This window comes from Staurois parvus, unplaced genomic scaffold (genome assembly GCF_062004578.1).
Source record: "Staurois parvus isolate SC_StPar_1 unplaced genomic scaffold, SC_StPar_1.0 ptg000136l, whole genome shotgun sequence".
Classification (NCBI taxonomy): domain Eukaryota; kingdom Metazoa; phylum Chordata; class Amphibia; order Anura; family Ranidae; genus Staurois; species Staurois parvus.
In genome coordinates, this window is record NW_028317932.1 from 6,398,164 (window position 1) to 6,415,206 (window position 17,043).

The 17,043-nt window shown below is 40.9% G+C and overlaps 1 protein-coding gene across 1 annotated transcript in view; it reads left to right on the forward strand.

The window, feature by feature from the left end:
• Positions 1-17,043, forward strand: part of RAPGEF5 (Rap guanine nucleotide exchange factor 5) — a 393,851-nt gene that overhangs the window by 108,390 nt on the left and 268,418 nt on the right. Inside the window, exons 2-4 of the mRNA XM_089673151.1 lie at positions 11,905-11,955; positions 13,238-13,344; positions 15,316-15,437. Coding sequence (XP_089529277.1) covers positions 11,905-11,955; positions 13,238-13,344; positions 15,316-15,437 — 280 coding nt within the window. The remainder of the gene's footprint in view (positions 1-11,904; positions 11,956-13,237; positions 13,345-15,315; positions 15,438-17,043) is intronic.

Consider the following 17,043-nt stretch of genomic DNA (forward strand, 5'->3'; position numbering starts at 1 on the left):
TCTGCCACGACCAGGTAGCGTTTCAACAGTGCCCTTTGCCTTGAATTTGCGAATGATGCTTCCTAAGGTGTCTCTTGGTATGTTTAACATCTTTGCAATCTTCTTATAGCCATTGCCCTTCCTGTGAAGAGAAATCACCTCTTCTCTTGTCTTCCTGGACCATTCTCTTGCCTTCACCATGTTTGTAACCACACCAGTAAATGTCTAGAAGGAGCTGAGTATCACAGTCATTTTAAAGCTGCCTAATTGGTGCTTATTATGCTTGATTGCTGCTCGGTGACATCCACAGGTGTTTTCAATACCTGATGGAAAGCACCTGTATGAACCTCTGTTCTTCAGAGTGGTAGTCTTTAAGGGGTTGAATAATTGTGGCAATGAAGAAACCACATAAGAACCATTTACTACTGTATTACATAAACAATTGATGTCATTTTAGTTGCATTTGGGTAGTTACAACGTCCTTGTAGGATTTGATTCTGAATACAATTCCAAATGTACACTATAGTCCCTAAACCCCTTTACAGCATTGGGGGTTGAATAATTTTGGACACAACTGTATATAATTGTGCCTGCACCTCGCTTGCAGTATGATTTAAAGGTGGTTAACGTCATTTTCAGTCCATCTGTTGACATTTTTACATGCTTGCTGTTACAATTTTTTGTTCGTTGATATACAGAGGTGTGTAGATTAGTTGCAAGAGGGATCCAAGTATATCATATCACTGAGCTGCTCTATCTAACTGTTGACATAAGCTATGTGCAACAGAGCTAGTGCAACCCGACTCAAAAACTGCTGTTGAAAAATTGAAGGAGAAAAATTGTTGGTGAAAAAATTGTCAGCTGAACAGTGACAACATCTCCTATCAGATACAGTTACTTTTCAGGTATTTAGGCACAATCATATACATATATATGGATAAGTATGGTATAAAGTGAGCGCTCCTGTCCAAGCAGCTAGCACTAAAGGTAATCACAGTGTACCCATGAAAAGCAGGATAATAATAACAGAGTGCAGCGCTGAGAAATAAGTGCAAAAAGACATCCCGCTATTCCCAGTGCAGGAAACAACAATACAGGCAGGTGGCACAGCCAGGCTAGGCAACATACCCATACGTTGCCAGCTGGCTTCCAGGATTCGGGTGTGCATGATTCGGGGTTGGTATCCCCTCTGATGATGTGCTTGGGCACGAAAGGCCTTAGGAGGAACCGACAGAGCATGACGTCATCTTCTGCCCGGAGCCACGAGACAGCCCCGCGGCCATTTTGATTTAGGGTCAGTACCTTTGCTGCGTACTCTGCTTTAATACATGTACTGTACACAGCCTTACTACCCTGTTTGTCATTTTAGTTTTATCTAATAAATCTATTTTAAAATACTACACTATGGGCACCTGTTTTTTGGTTCCTATTGGGAGCTAAATCCATTTGCAGGATCCCTGTAGTGCTCACCTATCACCACCAGAGGGACGGAGCTTTTGGAGTCTGGCTGATAATCATACCACCTTTAAGGGGACCTCCGGATCTCTGATATATCTTCCCAGGCTGATTGTTCCACAGATTAGAGTTCACTCTCTCCATCTACTCTAGGATTCCAGGAGATATTCATTTATGCGCATTTTCCATGCGCGTCCGGTGAGTGCGCACTCTTTCCATTGCTTCCTGGTCTTCATTAGCTATTTTCTTGGGACTATATATTTATGTTCAGTTAATAACCACAGACTATTTGCTTTTTGCACTTATTTCTCAGCGCTGCACTCTGTTATTAATATACATATATATGGACAAGGACGATCACATACATATATATGATTGTACATTTATAATCTATATTTATTTATATAGTGTCAGCAATTTAATGTAGAGTCACATCAGTCCCTGCCCTTAAGGAGCTTAAAATTGGATATTCCTGTTAGAAATATATACGCTAGGGCCAATTTACCTTACCAGCAAGTCTTTGGAGTGTGGGAGGAAACCCATACAAGCACAGTAAAAACTCCATACAGGTTAGTTGTCTGGTTGGGATTTGAACCAAGGAACCTAGTGCAGTAAGACAGAACTGCTAACCACTAATACACTGTACTGCCTGGTAGAACATGCTCTTGTAAAAATATAGTTTTTATTTCATAATGTTTTTATTGAAGATTTTCAATAACAGGGTAATGTTATAATAATGACGTTCAGTTCAATAAAAATTGCAGTCATACAATACAGTATTGGAACATGTGTACCCCACCATTTGGCTGGGGACAACTTAGGAATAAGGTAATAGTATCATAGGTCGATATGGATATATACTGAACTTTGGTGAGGTGTAGAAAATGGTAGAGGGGTGTTAAACATGGGGAGAACAGGAAGAGGGTAGGGAGAGGAGGAGGAAGTTGTAATGGGATGGAGAGATGAGTACCAGTCTAAAATGGATGGGTAGTTCAATTGTTTGTACAAAATCAGGCTTGTACTGAGCAATTGGGATGTTTTAACCAGCTAGTTCATTGGGAATTGTATTTGTATTGGGTGGAGTTGTTGAGGACTGATCTTTGGGTTCATTGAGTTTATAATAAGAAACCGTTGAGTATTGTTGAAGGTGAGTTCGTATTATTTTGAGGGATTTGGTTGGGTTGGTAATCATCAATATGATGTCGTCTGCAAATAGGCTAATTTTATGTTCAGTGTTAAGGTATTTGATGCCAGTAAATTGTCAAGGTCCTACCTTTCCTCAGAGCTTGTGCTGCTCCATGTGCTGGCATCCATCTTAGGTGTCTGCACAGCATTGTGGGATCCTTTATGCTTTCAGCCCTATGTGGCTCCTCCCCCAGGAGGTGGCGGCTTATCACATATAAGTCTGCTGGTTGTAGCTGTCCATTGCATTCGTGTCCTGTCTGTTGCACAGCAGCAAACTCCTGTTTAGTTTCTCATTGCTCTCCTGGATACCAACTCGGCTTTGGCAAGACTCCTTCCTGGCTTCTGACGCTGGCTCTGGCGACCATTTTTCCTGGCTTCTGACCCCGGCTCTGGCCACCATTCTTCCTGGCTTCTGACCCCGGCTCTGGCGACCATCCTTCCTGGCTTCTGACCCCGGCTCTGGCGACCATACTTCCTGGCTTCTGACCCCGGCTCTGGCGACCATCCTTCCTGGCTACTGTTCTACCTAGTCATCCTCTGTTGCTGTTGGACTTGCATAGACTCTGTCTTGTTTTTGTATAATAAACCTACCTTTAATTGCACCTCCTTTTGTGTCTGGCTCCTCGCTCCCTGACATAAATGCCGGGTTATGTCTGAGTTTAGAGGCTAGGGGTTCAATGAGCAATGCGAATATAATGGGGGATAGTGGGCATCCTTGTCTAGTACCATTGGTGATATCGAAGGGGTCTGATAATGTTCCGTCTGTTAATACTCTGAAGGGAGGGAATATAGTGCTAGGATGGCTGTTAGCATCCATCCTGTAATTCCAAATTTCTGTAATGTCAATCGCATAAATAGCCAATGTATTAGATCAAATGCTTTTTCTACATCTAAGGATAAGATTATTGAGGGCTGTTTGGTGTGTTCTAAATGGTGGAGAAGAAATATAAGTCTTCTGGTGGCATCGGGTGCTTGGCGGCCTGGTATGAATCCTACCTGGTCTGGGTGTATTAAGTTAGGATGATAAGGGAGTAATCTGCGAGCTATAATTTTTGCATAAAGTTTTATGTCTGTGTTAAGTAGGGAGATTGATCTATAATTTTGGACGAGTTGCTGGTCTTTACTAGATTTTGGGATTGTTGTTATTATTGATTGTAGCATGTCTTTGGGGAATATGCCAGTGGTGGCAGCATGGTTAAAGAGTTTGGATAGGTATGGTGCTAGATTAGGGGCAAAATATTTGTAAAATTTGTTCGTATAACCGTCGTTTCCTGGACATTTGTTAAGAGGGAGTGTTTTGATGATATTTTCTATTTCTGTGATAGATATCGGAGTAGATATAGCGTCAAGTTGGGATGAGGAGAGTTTGGGGAGTTTGGTTGTGTGAAGAAATTGTTGTATGGATGTTAGTGTTGGTTGGATAATGTCAGGATCGTTTTTAAGATTATATAGTTGTTGGTAAGGGTCGCAAAGGCATTAGCTATTTCTCGTGGATTTGTGGTTAAAGTATTTGTGGTTGGGTGATGAACTGAGCATATTTTGGCTTTTAGGCGTCACTGTTTAATCATTTTGGTTAATAGGGAGTTAGCTTTCTATCCGTGGTGAGGGAAGTAGAGGTTGAGGGGTTTGGGGATGTTTTGTTTAATTCTTCTTTTGTTTTAATTGACATGAGGAGTTCATCTATTTGTTGGTTTCTTTGTTTAGAGATATGGGCGTTTAGTTGAATAAGAATACCTCTCATGTATGCCTTGTAAGTAGACCATAGTATAGGCATAGAGATATCAGGTGATTCTTTCATTTCAAAAAACAGGTTATGAGCGTCTAGTTTATGTTTTCTGTGGTCTGGATTCTTCAGTAAGGTTGAGTTCAATCTCCATATTTGAGGGATCGTAGAATATTGATTGTGGTCCAGAGTGATAGAAATTGGAGCGTGGTCTGACCATGTTATGGTGCTGATCTTGGAGGAGGTGATATGTTGTAAGGTCCACTTGTCTGTGATAAAAAAAGTAAATTCTGGAATAGGAGAGGTGGGCCGGAGAATAGGTGTAGACTTTTTCTGTACTGTGTTAGCATCGCCATGTCGTAGAGGTCGTTGTTGTGTAGAAAGCGATTAAAAGTATGTTTAAAGGAGCGTTTACTGGAAGAAGAGTCCAGCAGTGGGTTGTTTATGATGTTGAAGTCTCCTCCTAGTAGTAGCCTGCCTTGTCTCTGGGTAGTAATGATTGAGAATAGTTTGTTGTAGAATTGGATTTGGTTGGTATTTGGCCCGTAAATATTGACCAGGGTATATAGGATTTCGTTGATCTTGCATATTAAAATATGGTAGCGGCCTTGTGGATCTGCTAATTCTGATATATATTGGAATTGGAGGGAGTCACTTATGGCGGTGATGACGCCGTTCTTTTTCTTGGAGTTGCTTGCCATAATTATTGATGAGAAGTGGTGTAGGTTAAATTTGGGAATTTTTGAGGAGGTAAAGTGGGATTCTTGGAGGAAAAGAACATCAGTTTGCAAAGAGCGAGCTTCTTTTTTTAGTAGAGATCTCTTGTAAGGAGAGTTGAGGCCTCGGATATTCAAAGATGATATGCTAATCATATTGCTGGGTATTTACGGGTTTCATGGAGTAGGAGAGATAATTCGTAAGTTGTGTGAAAAGATGGATATTTCGTTGTCGTGGATGTAAAGCTTCCATAGAGAAGAAGTAGCGATCTTGATATGTTCGCTGGTTTGAAGAGGTTATTTCCGCTTGTAATAGAGGTGTTTGAGGGAAAGGGGGTTGATGTGAGCAACTGGTGGTATGAGGTGGGTAGGGGGTTAAAAAAGATTTGTGAAAAATACAAGTAACATATGTAGCAGATGTTGCTACTGTATAACAGGGAAACAGAAACATACATGACTCAAGAAAGGAGTCTTGTTGACAAAAAACTTGAAGTTTAGAAATGTTCAGTTAGGGGCCATCTGTCAGCCTTTAGTGGTTTTGAGGTGATACTCAGTGTGTTGGGTAGTAAATGGTGTTAGGGATTTTTGGTTCAGGACCATTCTGCATCCATTTGTTGTGGTTGGGTTGAAGTGGATTGGTGGGAGTCCACTAGTAGAATGTTCCATGTCGTCAGGAGTTCGATGCCTGCTTCTAGGTTTTTGACCGTGTAGAGCCTTCCTTGATGCTTAACGATGAGCTTCGTGGGGAAACCCCATTGGTAGCCGATTCCATGGTTCTGCAGCGCTATAGTTATGGTAATAAGTTTCTTGCGCTTGAGAAGTGTAGCTTTGGATAGATCCGCAAACAGTTCAATATTCACCTGAGAAGCCGGAATTGAGGTAGGGTTTCTAGCAGCCGTCATGATTTTTTCTTTCACGTGGTAGAAGTGCACACGCGCTAGGATATCTCTAGATATTGTGGCCAGTAGGAACGATGGTTTTGGTATCCTGTGTGCATGATCTATGGCCAGCTCCACGTCTGTTAGAGAAGGGATGAGGTGTTTCATGTATTGCTGGATGTAAGGTACTATGTCACCTGTAGTGATAGATTCCGGTATTCCGCGGAATTCAATATTGTTGTGCCTGGAGCGGTCTTCTAAGTCTGCCAATTTTAGGTTAATTTGTTCTATGTCAGCTCTGTGGTCTGTGTGGGCGCCTATGAGGTCATTGTGTGCTGTGAACATTTCCCCCATTCTGTTCTCAATATGGCGGATGCTTCGGTCCTGATTTTGTACCACGGATGAGATTTGCGATATAGTTGCTGTCAGGTTGTCATGTAGTGTTTGTCGCAGGGATAGTAGCATGCTTTTCATTGAAATTTCAGTGATAGGATGGTCAGAAGCAGGAAAGTTTTCAATTAAAGATGGAGTAGAATTGGCAGTAATTGTATGAGGATAGGAAGGTTGCAGGTCAGAAACAGATTGTATGTCCAGTCTGTGTCTGGACTTAGCAGGACTACTTGTAGAAGGAGATAGGGGCAGAAAGGACTCACCCAGGTCTCCTGGGTATAGTGGTGCCTTGAGCCTGGGGTCTGTGGTCTGTGCTGTGTCTCCCTCTGCCTCTGTGAGGAGACTGTCTGCTGAGGAGCCAGCGCCATCTTGGATGCCGGGGCTGAGAGCAGGGAAGAAGCTCGTCAGCTTCCCTGGCTGTCCTGGTGATCTACGGCGTTGGGGCATGGTCTGGAGGATGGCAGGAGCCTCTGTATCCCCTTATGTCTCTGAGGAGAGGCTGCGGTATCTCTGGGTCTGGTGTGTGCCACGATTAGGCTGACGGCAGGATAGAGCTCTCACTCACGAGCTGCCATCCCGGAGCCGGCCGCGCATGCGCCCCCCAAAATATAGTTTTTAAAACATTAACACACACTGATAAGACTATCAATCAAGCTTTATGTCAAGCTAACGTTTTACACAAAAAAGTTAAAAAGACAAAATTTTCAGTTTGTAAAACCATGCAACTGGTTTAAGTGGATCTCATTTTTAAAAGTAGAAATAAGGGAATTTTTTTTAATTAATGTAATTGAGGGTTATAACCCCTGTACTTTTTTTTTCCTTCTGTGCCCCATTGGGGAGATTTTCCTTCACTTTCTGTACCAAAGTCAAAACAGGAGAGAGAGAGAAAATTCCACCAAAGTGAGCATATTCCTAGTTGTCACCAGGATCATCAGAACTAGTGTCCATGTTGAAAGATTTCCCCTCTATTCCTGTTCTGGTGACAATCCAAAAATGTGGATTTTCTTTTACTTTTACTCTCAGTGATAATGATAAACATGACAAATAGGGTGATTGTCTCTAATGGGGAGCCAGATAACAATAAAAACGTGACAGGTGTGCTAATCTCCCTCCACTCTATCAAAAACTAAAAAAAAAAAATATTTTGCCTTTAGTTATACTGTTAGGTTTTAAAAAGAAACTAATCCAATCATTATTTTTTTTTCAAACCTGTAATGCAAACTTGACATTTGGAATATAATTGACTTGTATGTGCAACTCGGCTGTTGCAAATTTATGCCCATAAAATGTATTTTATCATTCCAGTTTGTCACTGGGCATTTGCTTGGGAAAAGTGTGGTGTAATTATTAAATATAACCACACCTGTGTTATGCCAGTAACTGTCTTTTTCAATTAGTGGCAGTTTCTAAAACTGCCAAAGCTGGCCACATACTCAGAATGTTTTCTACAACTTTAGTTATTGCTTAAAAGAACATCTGCAGGACTGGAGGAATAATTATGTTTAATTATTGAAGGTTTAGAATATATTAGAAGGGAAAGCTGGTAAAATGTATCTGTTAGTCTCATATGCCTTAGAGTATAAAAGTAATGGTAAAATGCAGGCATGGGAATGTGTAAATAAGGTGTCCTGATTTCTGTTGGGGGGGTCAGGTTTATTCTAATTTACATATCTTGATCTTACAGCACAGGACGGAGGCAGAGCATTCATACATCATGGGTTATAGGTTTGTACCTTCAGGTGACTGGACACTGGACACAGAATTATATAGAGTATAAAAAAAGTTTGCAAAGATGTGGGCTATTCCTATGGTTGGTCCTGCAGTCTCTGTCCTAAGCAAACACCTCACTGTTTCTAATGAAGGTATTCCTTTTTTCAAAGATTCTGCAGATAGTAAATTTGAGATGCACCTAAAGGCTTTCTTTAATCTTGCAGGCCCAACCCTGCAACAAGCTCTTGCTGAAATTTCAGTTTGTCAAACTGCAGTTAACTTTATTAGGACAATAATCAGTCAGCATGCCACTGTATTTTAGTATTTTAGGATTGTGCATTTTCAGAGTAATTACAGCAATTGCCTTCTGTTCTGCATTTAGAGGAGATCCTAACTCCTCTAAATGCAGAGCACCTGTTTGTTCTATCCAGACTTCAACTTAAAAACCTAAGTTCAGAATTTCCTTTCAGCACAAGGCTTGGCCCACAAAGGCCACCAAGCCTTCCCCAAAGCCCTCTTTGCAATGAAGGGGCACCTTCACTCTTAAGAGTGGTTCCTTCAATATCAATTTTTGTTGTTATGATGGATCATGATTTTCATGGTTTCTATTGCTATGGTTTCTATTTGCATGGTTTCCTATCTGGCAAGGCCATTCTTTTTCTCGAAGGTGGTTTCAACATTCCGCCTCAATAAGGAAAGTTTCCCTCATCCTTATGCCCCGCTTCTAAGCATCCAAGGGAAATCTCTCTATTTTGCTTGGACGTAGTCAAAACTATTAGCGTATACCTCAAAGCTACAATGCTGATCAGACAGACTGACTTTCTATATGTCCTGTCCTCAGGACCTGGCAAGGTGTCATCTTGATTTAAAGTCCATAATCGTATGATGGATAAGGATTCTGATCTCAAGAGCTTACATTCTAAACAAGCAATGTCCTCTTTCAGTTTTATGAACACATTCCACCAGATTGGTGGGAATTTCCTGGATATTTCAGCACCAAGCCTCTGTAGCCCAGTTGTGTAAGGCCGCCATCTGGTTTTCTGTTCGTATTTTTTCAAAGTTTTAACAAGTGGACACCTCATCTTCTGCTGATGCTGATTTTGGCTGCATTGTTCTTGCAGCATCACCCTGAAGTTGGGTCTTCTGACCCTTGTTGTTGGGCCTGTTGGCATAGTTCTGTGTGCCTCACCGTTGCATTACCTTCTTCTTCATTGCTTTTGGATATCCTGTGGTGTATGAATACTCTACCTGTGTCCTGTACTCTACAATTAAGATAAGAGGAATTTAGACTTACTTGTAAATACCATATCTTGAGGTACTGTACAGGACACAGGTCATCCTCCCTTCCCTTCCATTCCTTTGTTTATTTTCCATTGCTTGCAAAACTGAAGACTGATGGAGTGGGGTTGGGTTATAGAGGAGGTGCCCAGGAGACATGTCTTCCAAAGCTTTGCCAGTGTCCTATCACCTGAAGGTAGATGCCTATAACCCATGATGTTGAATACTCTGCATGTGTCCTGCACTGTTTAAAAGCACATAGCCATACCACAACATGCCTCTCATCCACAAAAGTAACAGTAATTAGGTCAGAGGAAATATGCCTTTAAAAAAAAAAGAACTATGCATAAAAATGCACCTAGATGCATAAAAATGCACAGAACCACCAATAAATGTGCTTGATTGCATAGAAATGCATGTGACTGCAGGCCAACAAAGATATGTTTTTTTTTAGCTTTTTGTGTGTTATAATGTGCATGTGCTCGTATAGATAAAGATAGTGGGTGTAGTTCAGTAGTTTAGTAAAAGCAAACTGGGCAGTGCTGACACCACTGAGTTCACAAAAAACCTGTGTAGTCAGCTCACAGGAATTCAGAACCAAATGCATTTCATTCTGTGCTTGGAATGTTTTAAAGGGATAAATGTTTGTGCATTTCAGAGATGTACAGCATGTTTTTCGTTTTATTGCCTTGACATATGCTTTAAGGCAGGGATGTCAAACTGACAGCCCTCCAGTTGTTGCGGAACTTTGAGTCCCATTATGCCTCTGTCTGTGTGAGTCATGCTTGTAATGGTCAGCCTTGCAATGCCTCATGGGACTTGTAGTTCAGCAACAACTGGAGGGCCGCCAGTTTGACATCTGTGCTTTAAGGTATTCTCTAAAGAAAATGGTTGAACATGCAGCTTTTTACTCATTGTGACATGTTTTATATAATTCTTTGCCCAAATGTTTGCATGCAGAGAGGGAAAACAATATCAAAGCCTCTCTTATGAGAGTCACAAATGAGTAGCAAATGACCGTTATCTGCTTGAGCCCCTGATTATCACTTTATTCCATGTTAGCTGTATATGGAATTTGAAATCTATTACCATAGGCAGACATGTAGTGTAATATCACTTTTGCCTAACAACGAGAACATCACAAAGAAATCAGCAAGAGTAAAAGTAGACAACTGAAAAAAAGGTGGGAAAATGAGAGGAAGTGAAAAATAATAGTGGGGCTATAGTAGAGATGGAAACCCCCCAGGATTTTGTAAGAGTTTGTTTAGCAGTGGTGCAGATAAATGACAAAAGTCAATGTAATTGTTGCTACCATCATCAGTTCCTAAATTTAGCAGAGTTCCATAGAGGTTCTTACAGATAATGTTTGCCCAAGACTGTACAAAATAAGTTGACACTGACCCAATAATATGTCTTTATCTTTGGGAACGTCTACTGAATAAGCCTTAAGAAACTCACAAGCTGAACAAGCAGAAGCAGTTAGGAGAGGCTTTGGGGGTACCATGTATCCTTGTATAGATAATTTGGAGTTAGACAGCAGTTATATTTATTGAGAAAAGCATTATGGTGTACCAGAAAGACAGGTTTGCCATAGTAATGCCTTATGCACTCTTGAGCTCAAAAACACTCGTTTCACAGGCGTTTGACCTTTTTTTTTGTCTCCCTTCCTTGTTAGTCTATGTGATCATGCACACATCAGCGCTTACAGGAGTTTAGAGACAGCAAAAAAATTCACTTGTGTGTTAAGGAGAGGAACATTTTGTCTGAAAAAAAACTCCTGATGGGCCTAAGCGCTAGGCGCATTTAGCACTTGTGTATTTTTAATTTCAATGGCCAAAATAAATGAACATTCTGATCAATGTAATAAGCACCTAAACACGCCTTAGGCACATTTTTATAGCTGTTTCTCTCCGCGTTTAGAAGAGCCCCAGCCCCACTCGCATCATTTTTTATCACTGAGTAGAACAAGTGTGTGTGTGTGTGTGTGTGTATTTAAATATTATGCCACTGGATAAATGGATAAACTGGATAAATGGATGTAGGAATGACACAGTTCTCATCTTAAAAATTAATTTCTAAGATTTTCTCTGGGTTTTGAAATCCCGATTTGGTGTCTGGAGCTTGGAGACTTCGAGCTAAGAAAACCCAGAGAGTCAGGTATGAGAGACCAGAGATAAGAGCAGCAGTGCTACTAGAAAGAGAGGCAGGTGGCTCAGCATTTTTTGTGTGAAACAGAGTCCCCTGCATGGGCAACTGAGATGTTGAACTTTTAATATTATATATTATATAATATAATGTGCATTAACATGAGCATTCTGTAATGATTTTTCTAATTAATCAACCTTAATAGGACATGTGTCCAGAAAAAAACACAGCACAACACAATGCAAAGCAGGTCAAACGCAGCCTCTGAACTGCCAGGTTCACTGTTCATTTTGATGGGGTTTTGATGACTTGTGTTTGAGGTGCATTCGAAATGCACATCAAACGCAGGGATACAACACCAAATGACATGACCCTTTAACTTCCATTATTAATCTAATAAAATATATTTACCTGCCGCTGAACAATTGCTCTTTTGCATTTTCAGGTTCTGACGGAAAGAATTTCAAACATTTGTGTGGATAATTCAGCCAACAAGGTATGTTATCCCCTATTTTCCTTCATAGTTATACTTGCTTCGCTGTATGCAGTGTGCGATTACAAAAAAAAACAGAAAAGAGAACGTTTGCTGTACAGTATAATGCAGGCCATAGACGGGTCGTTTATTGGCCGAAAAACGAAAAATCGGTCGTTCTGTTGCCACCAATGCTTATAAAAATCGGCTGTTTTTTGTAGATTTTCCAGCATGACCGATAAAAGAGACAAGAAGGAACCACAAAAATCGTCCGACAACATTGCCCAATAACGGTGCGAATATCGGCCGAGTATACTTTCGGACAAAAATTTGGCCGATAAACGACCCGTCTATGGCCTGCATTAGTCATTGGCCAGTTAGACAGTGTGTTTGTCTAACTTTTCTCTACATTATGCTTTGAAGGTAGGACTGGACATATCTGGTTGCCAGTTTACCATGGTGACGTGAAATTGTCACCATGAAATGAGCAGTCCTGCCCATAACATTCCTAATTGTCAGACAGGTGGCCACTATATAATGTTGGGGTAACTGGGTGTTGCTTTCACTGCATTTTATAGTCAACTTCCCCTCACATGAGACAGAGCACAGGGGCAGCCAGTTCTTGCTTCCCAACAGTGCAGTGGTTGCCTGTCAAACAGGTAGATCTAACTGAGGAAGGTTTGCTCACTGTTACTACTGCTACACATTACCACTGCAATGATAGTGGCAATCATAAAGATTCCCACTAGACCTAGTGATGGGTAGGGGGGTGGGGTCTTGAGAAAACAAGAAGCTGTGTACATGCATCTCCGTAGAAATGAATGGGCTGCCTGCACCCAGCACCTAGCGGCTTAGGCTACTTACAGACACAGCCCATTCACATATTACAGGTGTAAACATGTATGCAAATGAGGTCTACAAATTAAAAATAGTTGCAAGTTAAACAACAGGGTTCAGGGGAAGTAATGGGCCACAATATTAAATATAAAATATGTTGGCTAGCACAGTTTTTTGTTAAATTATTGTACATTTTGTCTCTCTTTTCTGTCCACATTGTCACTTTGTGTGATTTATCAGAGGAATCTGTAAAACTGATTGTGGAATGTATCTCCATAATTCACAAGCCATCACTGACTAATTTCTGCAGGTTTCTCTTACACTTCATCCTGGGGAGGTGCTGGAGGGGGGGATAGGAATGCTGATATCTTGGTTGTCATGTTTTGTATGTGTATACTAATCACAGCTCCAAGAAAGAGTATTTGTAGTTGTCATTTGTTATGTTTTGCATATGTTTTTTGACTTCCAGTCCTATGGTGAGAGCGTGGCTTGTGCTGGCAGAGCATTGAGGAATGCAGTAAGAAATTTGTCTCCAGGACTTATTCGCGATCGGATGTATCTTACTTGTATTTGCCGGTAAGGTGCTTACATGCTACTACATCATAATTATTTAAATGAGTTCAACAACGTAACACTGGGTTATGGCTTCCAACCTGAACTGCACCCAACATCAATGCTCCATCTACACAGAGAACTATTACGCTCAGCAGTGCTCAGCAGTCTTCTTTAACAGTTCTTTTGGCTTCTCTGGCACAGCTTGTGAAAACACCAACATCTGTTTTAATGGGGTAATTAAAGCGGAGTTCCACTCACGCTGTCAAAAAATAAAAGTCAGCAGCTACAAAAACTGTAGCTGCTGACTTTTAAAAAACAGCCACTTACCTGTCCCTCGGTCCCGCGGTGTGTCCCCTGTAGCCCGATTCACTGGCTGTCCTGTATTCTAGGAGGCCGGCATCTTCAGTTTGGGCACCTGGCTGTGATAGCTTGCGGCTTCACAGCCGGGTACCCACTGAGCATGCTCGAGTAGCTCTGCACTTCATGAATGGTCCTGTAGTCTTCTGGGACCTGTCACGTGTCCCAAAAGACTACAGGGAGGGAGGACACTTTCCGTTTCTGATCGCCTAGGCGATCAGACCAGAAGTGGGAATGGGTACCTATCAAATTTGGGTACCGGCCTCCCCCCCTGCCCCCCAAAGGTGCCAATCCTTAATGGGGAGCAGTCCTTATTGCGGAACTTCCCCTTTTGGGTGGAGCTCCACTTTAATAAAAAGTGTCTACCAATCCACCTTTAAATTTTAATTTTCTAATGTGAGTGGAAAAAGATAAGAGAATCCGATTGGTTGCTATGGGCAATGGCTCCAGTAGAGATAAAACTTGTCTTTGACACTTTTTATTTATTTCCCCTATATGTTTATTGAAATTTTGTATGAAAGGGGATAACGTAACTTTCCATGCATAGTCACTACATAAACAAGTATAAATTTCCTCATGTATTACAATGAACAATAGTAAGTAATTGAATAATATAAAAAAATCAATGGATGCAAATAACAGATTTATAGAATCTGAGAAAGGTAATTTAATCAAAGATTAGTTTAAAGACTAACTCCAGCTTTGCTATAACGTTAAAAAGTTTGTTTGGAGCAAGCTGGCCCAAATGAACTAGTTTCTTTACTCATGTGTGCAGCCACTATCAGTGCTGTATAAATTGTATGTAGTATCAGTACATCCATACAGTATACAGTGCTGTTTTCTGGCAGCGGTACGGGGGCTTTCTGTCCTATTCCCGGAACAAAATCTTGTCAAGCTGAGCGCTGCTTAACAATTTATAGGGAGCTTTGTATTTGTATCAATGAATACAAGGCATCCTCTGAATGGATGAGGTGAGGATTGTGATGTAATCCGGCCTTTTTCAACCAGTTTGCCTAATTGTTTTAACCTTTACCTACAGGTAAGCTTATAATAAAGCTTACCTGTAGGTAAAGGTTAAAAAAATTAGTTTACTACCACTTTAAAACAATCCAGTAAACCTACTAAACATACAGCTATGTGTTTCTGTTATTTGTTCAAAGGCCGAGTCACATGGATGTCCATGACCATACACTGCCCAGATCATCACATTTCTGCAGCATGTACAGGCAGGTGTTTGTGATGAGCTGCAGACAGCCAGTATAGAAAGCATGTACAATGATGGGCTGATACTGTCAGTAGCTGTTTTGCTGTAATCACACTAGGAACAATTACATGTGGAGCAGACAATTGTCTCTGTGTGCAGGCTGTTTGCATCCAGGGCTATTCATCTGTCCATAACCACAGGTAATCACTTCATGTGTGATTACATGTAAACAGATGCCAAGCATATCATTGATTTGTAGTGGCAGATTCAGCTGGCAGTACCCACTGCAGAAGTTTGCTGATATGTTCAGCGGACAGCCTGGACAACTGTGTGAATGAACCCTTAAAGAAGTGACTGTTATACTATAGCTCATGATTTTTCCTTTGTGTTTGATCAGTCCCTAAAATCTTCTAATGTACTCTGTTTTTCAGAAGGAGCTGTGTGGGTTCGGAGCTGGTGGATTGGCTCTTGCAGAACTGTCCATTCGTCCAGTGTAGATACACAGCCGCTGGCATCTGGCAGATCTTGCTGAAGCTTGGAATTCTCCTTTCAGGTTTGTTTAACTAAAACATTTTGGTGATTGCAGAGCACTCGTATTCCATGTGCGAGGGCAGACAGTGCAGCAGTCTTCTGCTGTAAAACGTCCAGCTGTTCTAAAGAGTTACTGATGTGAAAATAATTTTGTGGACTGCTGTGTTACTTCCATCCCCTGACTGCACAGTAGCTGTGCCTCTAGGGGAAAGAATTCCATAACTTGATAGCATGCTCTAAACTCTCCATGTACTTTGTATCTATGTATACATAATTTTATGTAGTTGTTATCTGAGCCATAACTGTTATTTTTATGCATTCCGCTGTTAATCCTTTGTATGCCTGTACCTGGGATTTTTCTTTACATATATCTTATTTTTTTTAGTATTTCAACATAGGATTGTGTATATTTTAATTTAATAAGGCAGTGCTAGGAACAGTAACAATACACTGCATGCCTAAAACCATATTGACTAATCAACACACTATGGGGGGGATGGGTCAAAACTGGAGCAGAAAGAATTTAGAGCAGCTGTATATGGCAACCAATCAACTTCCAGCCTCAGCTTGTTCAGTAAAATTGGTATTAACCCCAAAAACAAAATGTAATATATTGCAGCTTACCGATCCTTAGATGTGGTGGCTGCATCAGCTTTCTATTTATAGGCTTTTTTCCCTTTAGTTCACCTGGTGATGTGGCCACTTAACACACTTCCTGTCTTACCCTAGGTTCACACCTAAGCATTTTCATCCTGTGCTTTTTTTGGAAAGGGTCAGGGACTTTTTTTAACACAAAAAGTTGCGTTTTTGGTTCTATAGACTTCAGTGGGAACGCTGCAAGCATGTATTGCCTTTTCACTGCGTTTTTGATGCTTTTGCATCTTAAATCTGCCTAGCAGCAACATTTTTTTTTTTCTAAATTACAAAAACTCATCAAAAATGTGGCAAAAACACAATGCAGAAACACCTCAAATGCAACCTGCATAGGTGTGATCCTAAACATAGGGGCCTGCATTCTGGGTGAAGTAAGCAGACACCTTTGGAAAGCAGCGAGTCTTTCTGGGGAGAGGGTAGTGTTGGACTAGATTTAGATGGACATTGCACAAATTTTACAAATGGTATCCCCCTGCCAGAACATTGTATTCTGACAGCGGGACTCTCTGCTGTAAGAATACACTGACCTGCAGTTGCTGTTAATGAAAAATTTTCCAACATTCTATTTGACAGGAGTTGGTTCAAGTGATTGACTTCTGTCAAACAGGGAGGCCACAAGTAGATTTAAAATTTGGTTGGTTCCTGCTGAACCGGCCGAATTTTGATCAATCTATGACCAGCTTAAAGTGGTATTAAATCCAAAAGCAGGCATTTATATTGCAACATACCAGTTCTTAGATGTGATGACTGTATTCATTTTTAGGGCTTTCTTCTATTTTCATCTAGTGATCCAGCCAGGAGGGAAAGTTTGTTTTTCAAAAGATTCTCTGTAGCTGAATGTATCAGTTAGAGAGATGAGAAAAACCATTTAACACTGACAGGGGTGCTTACAATGATCAGCTTTTATTTATGTAAAACCTTTATCCCAAAAGGAAAAAAAAACTTGCTGTAACTACTTATAAAGTGAGCTAGAG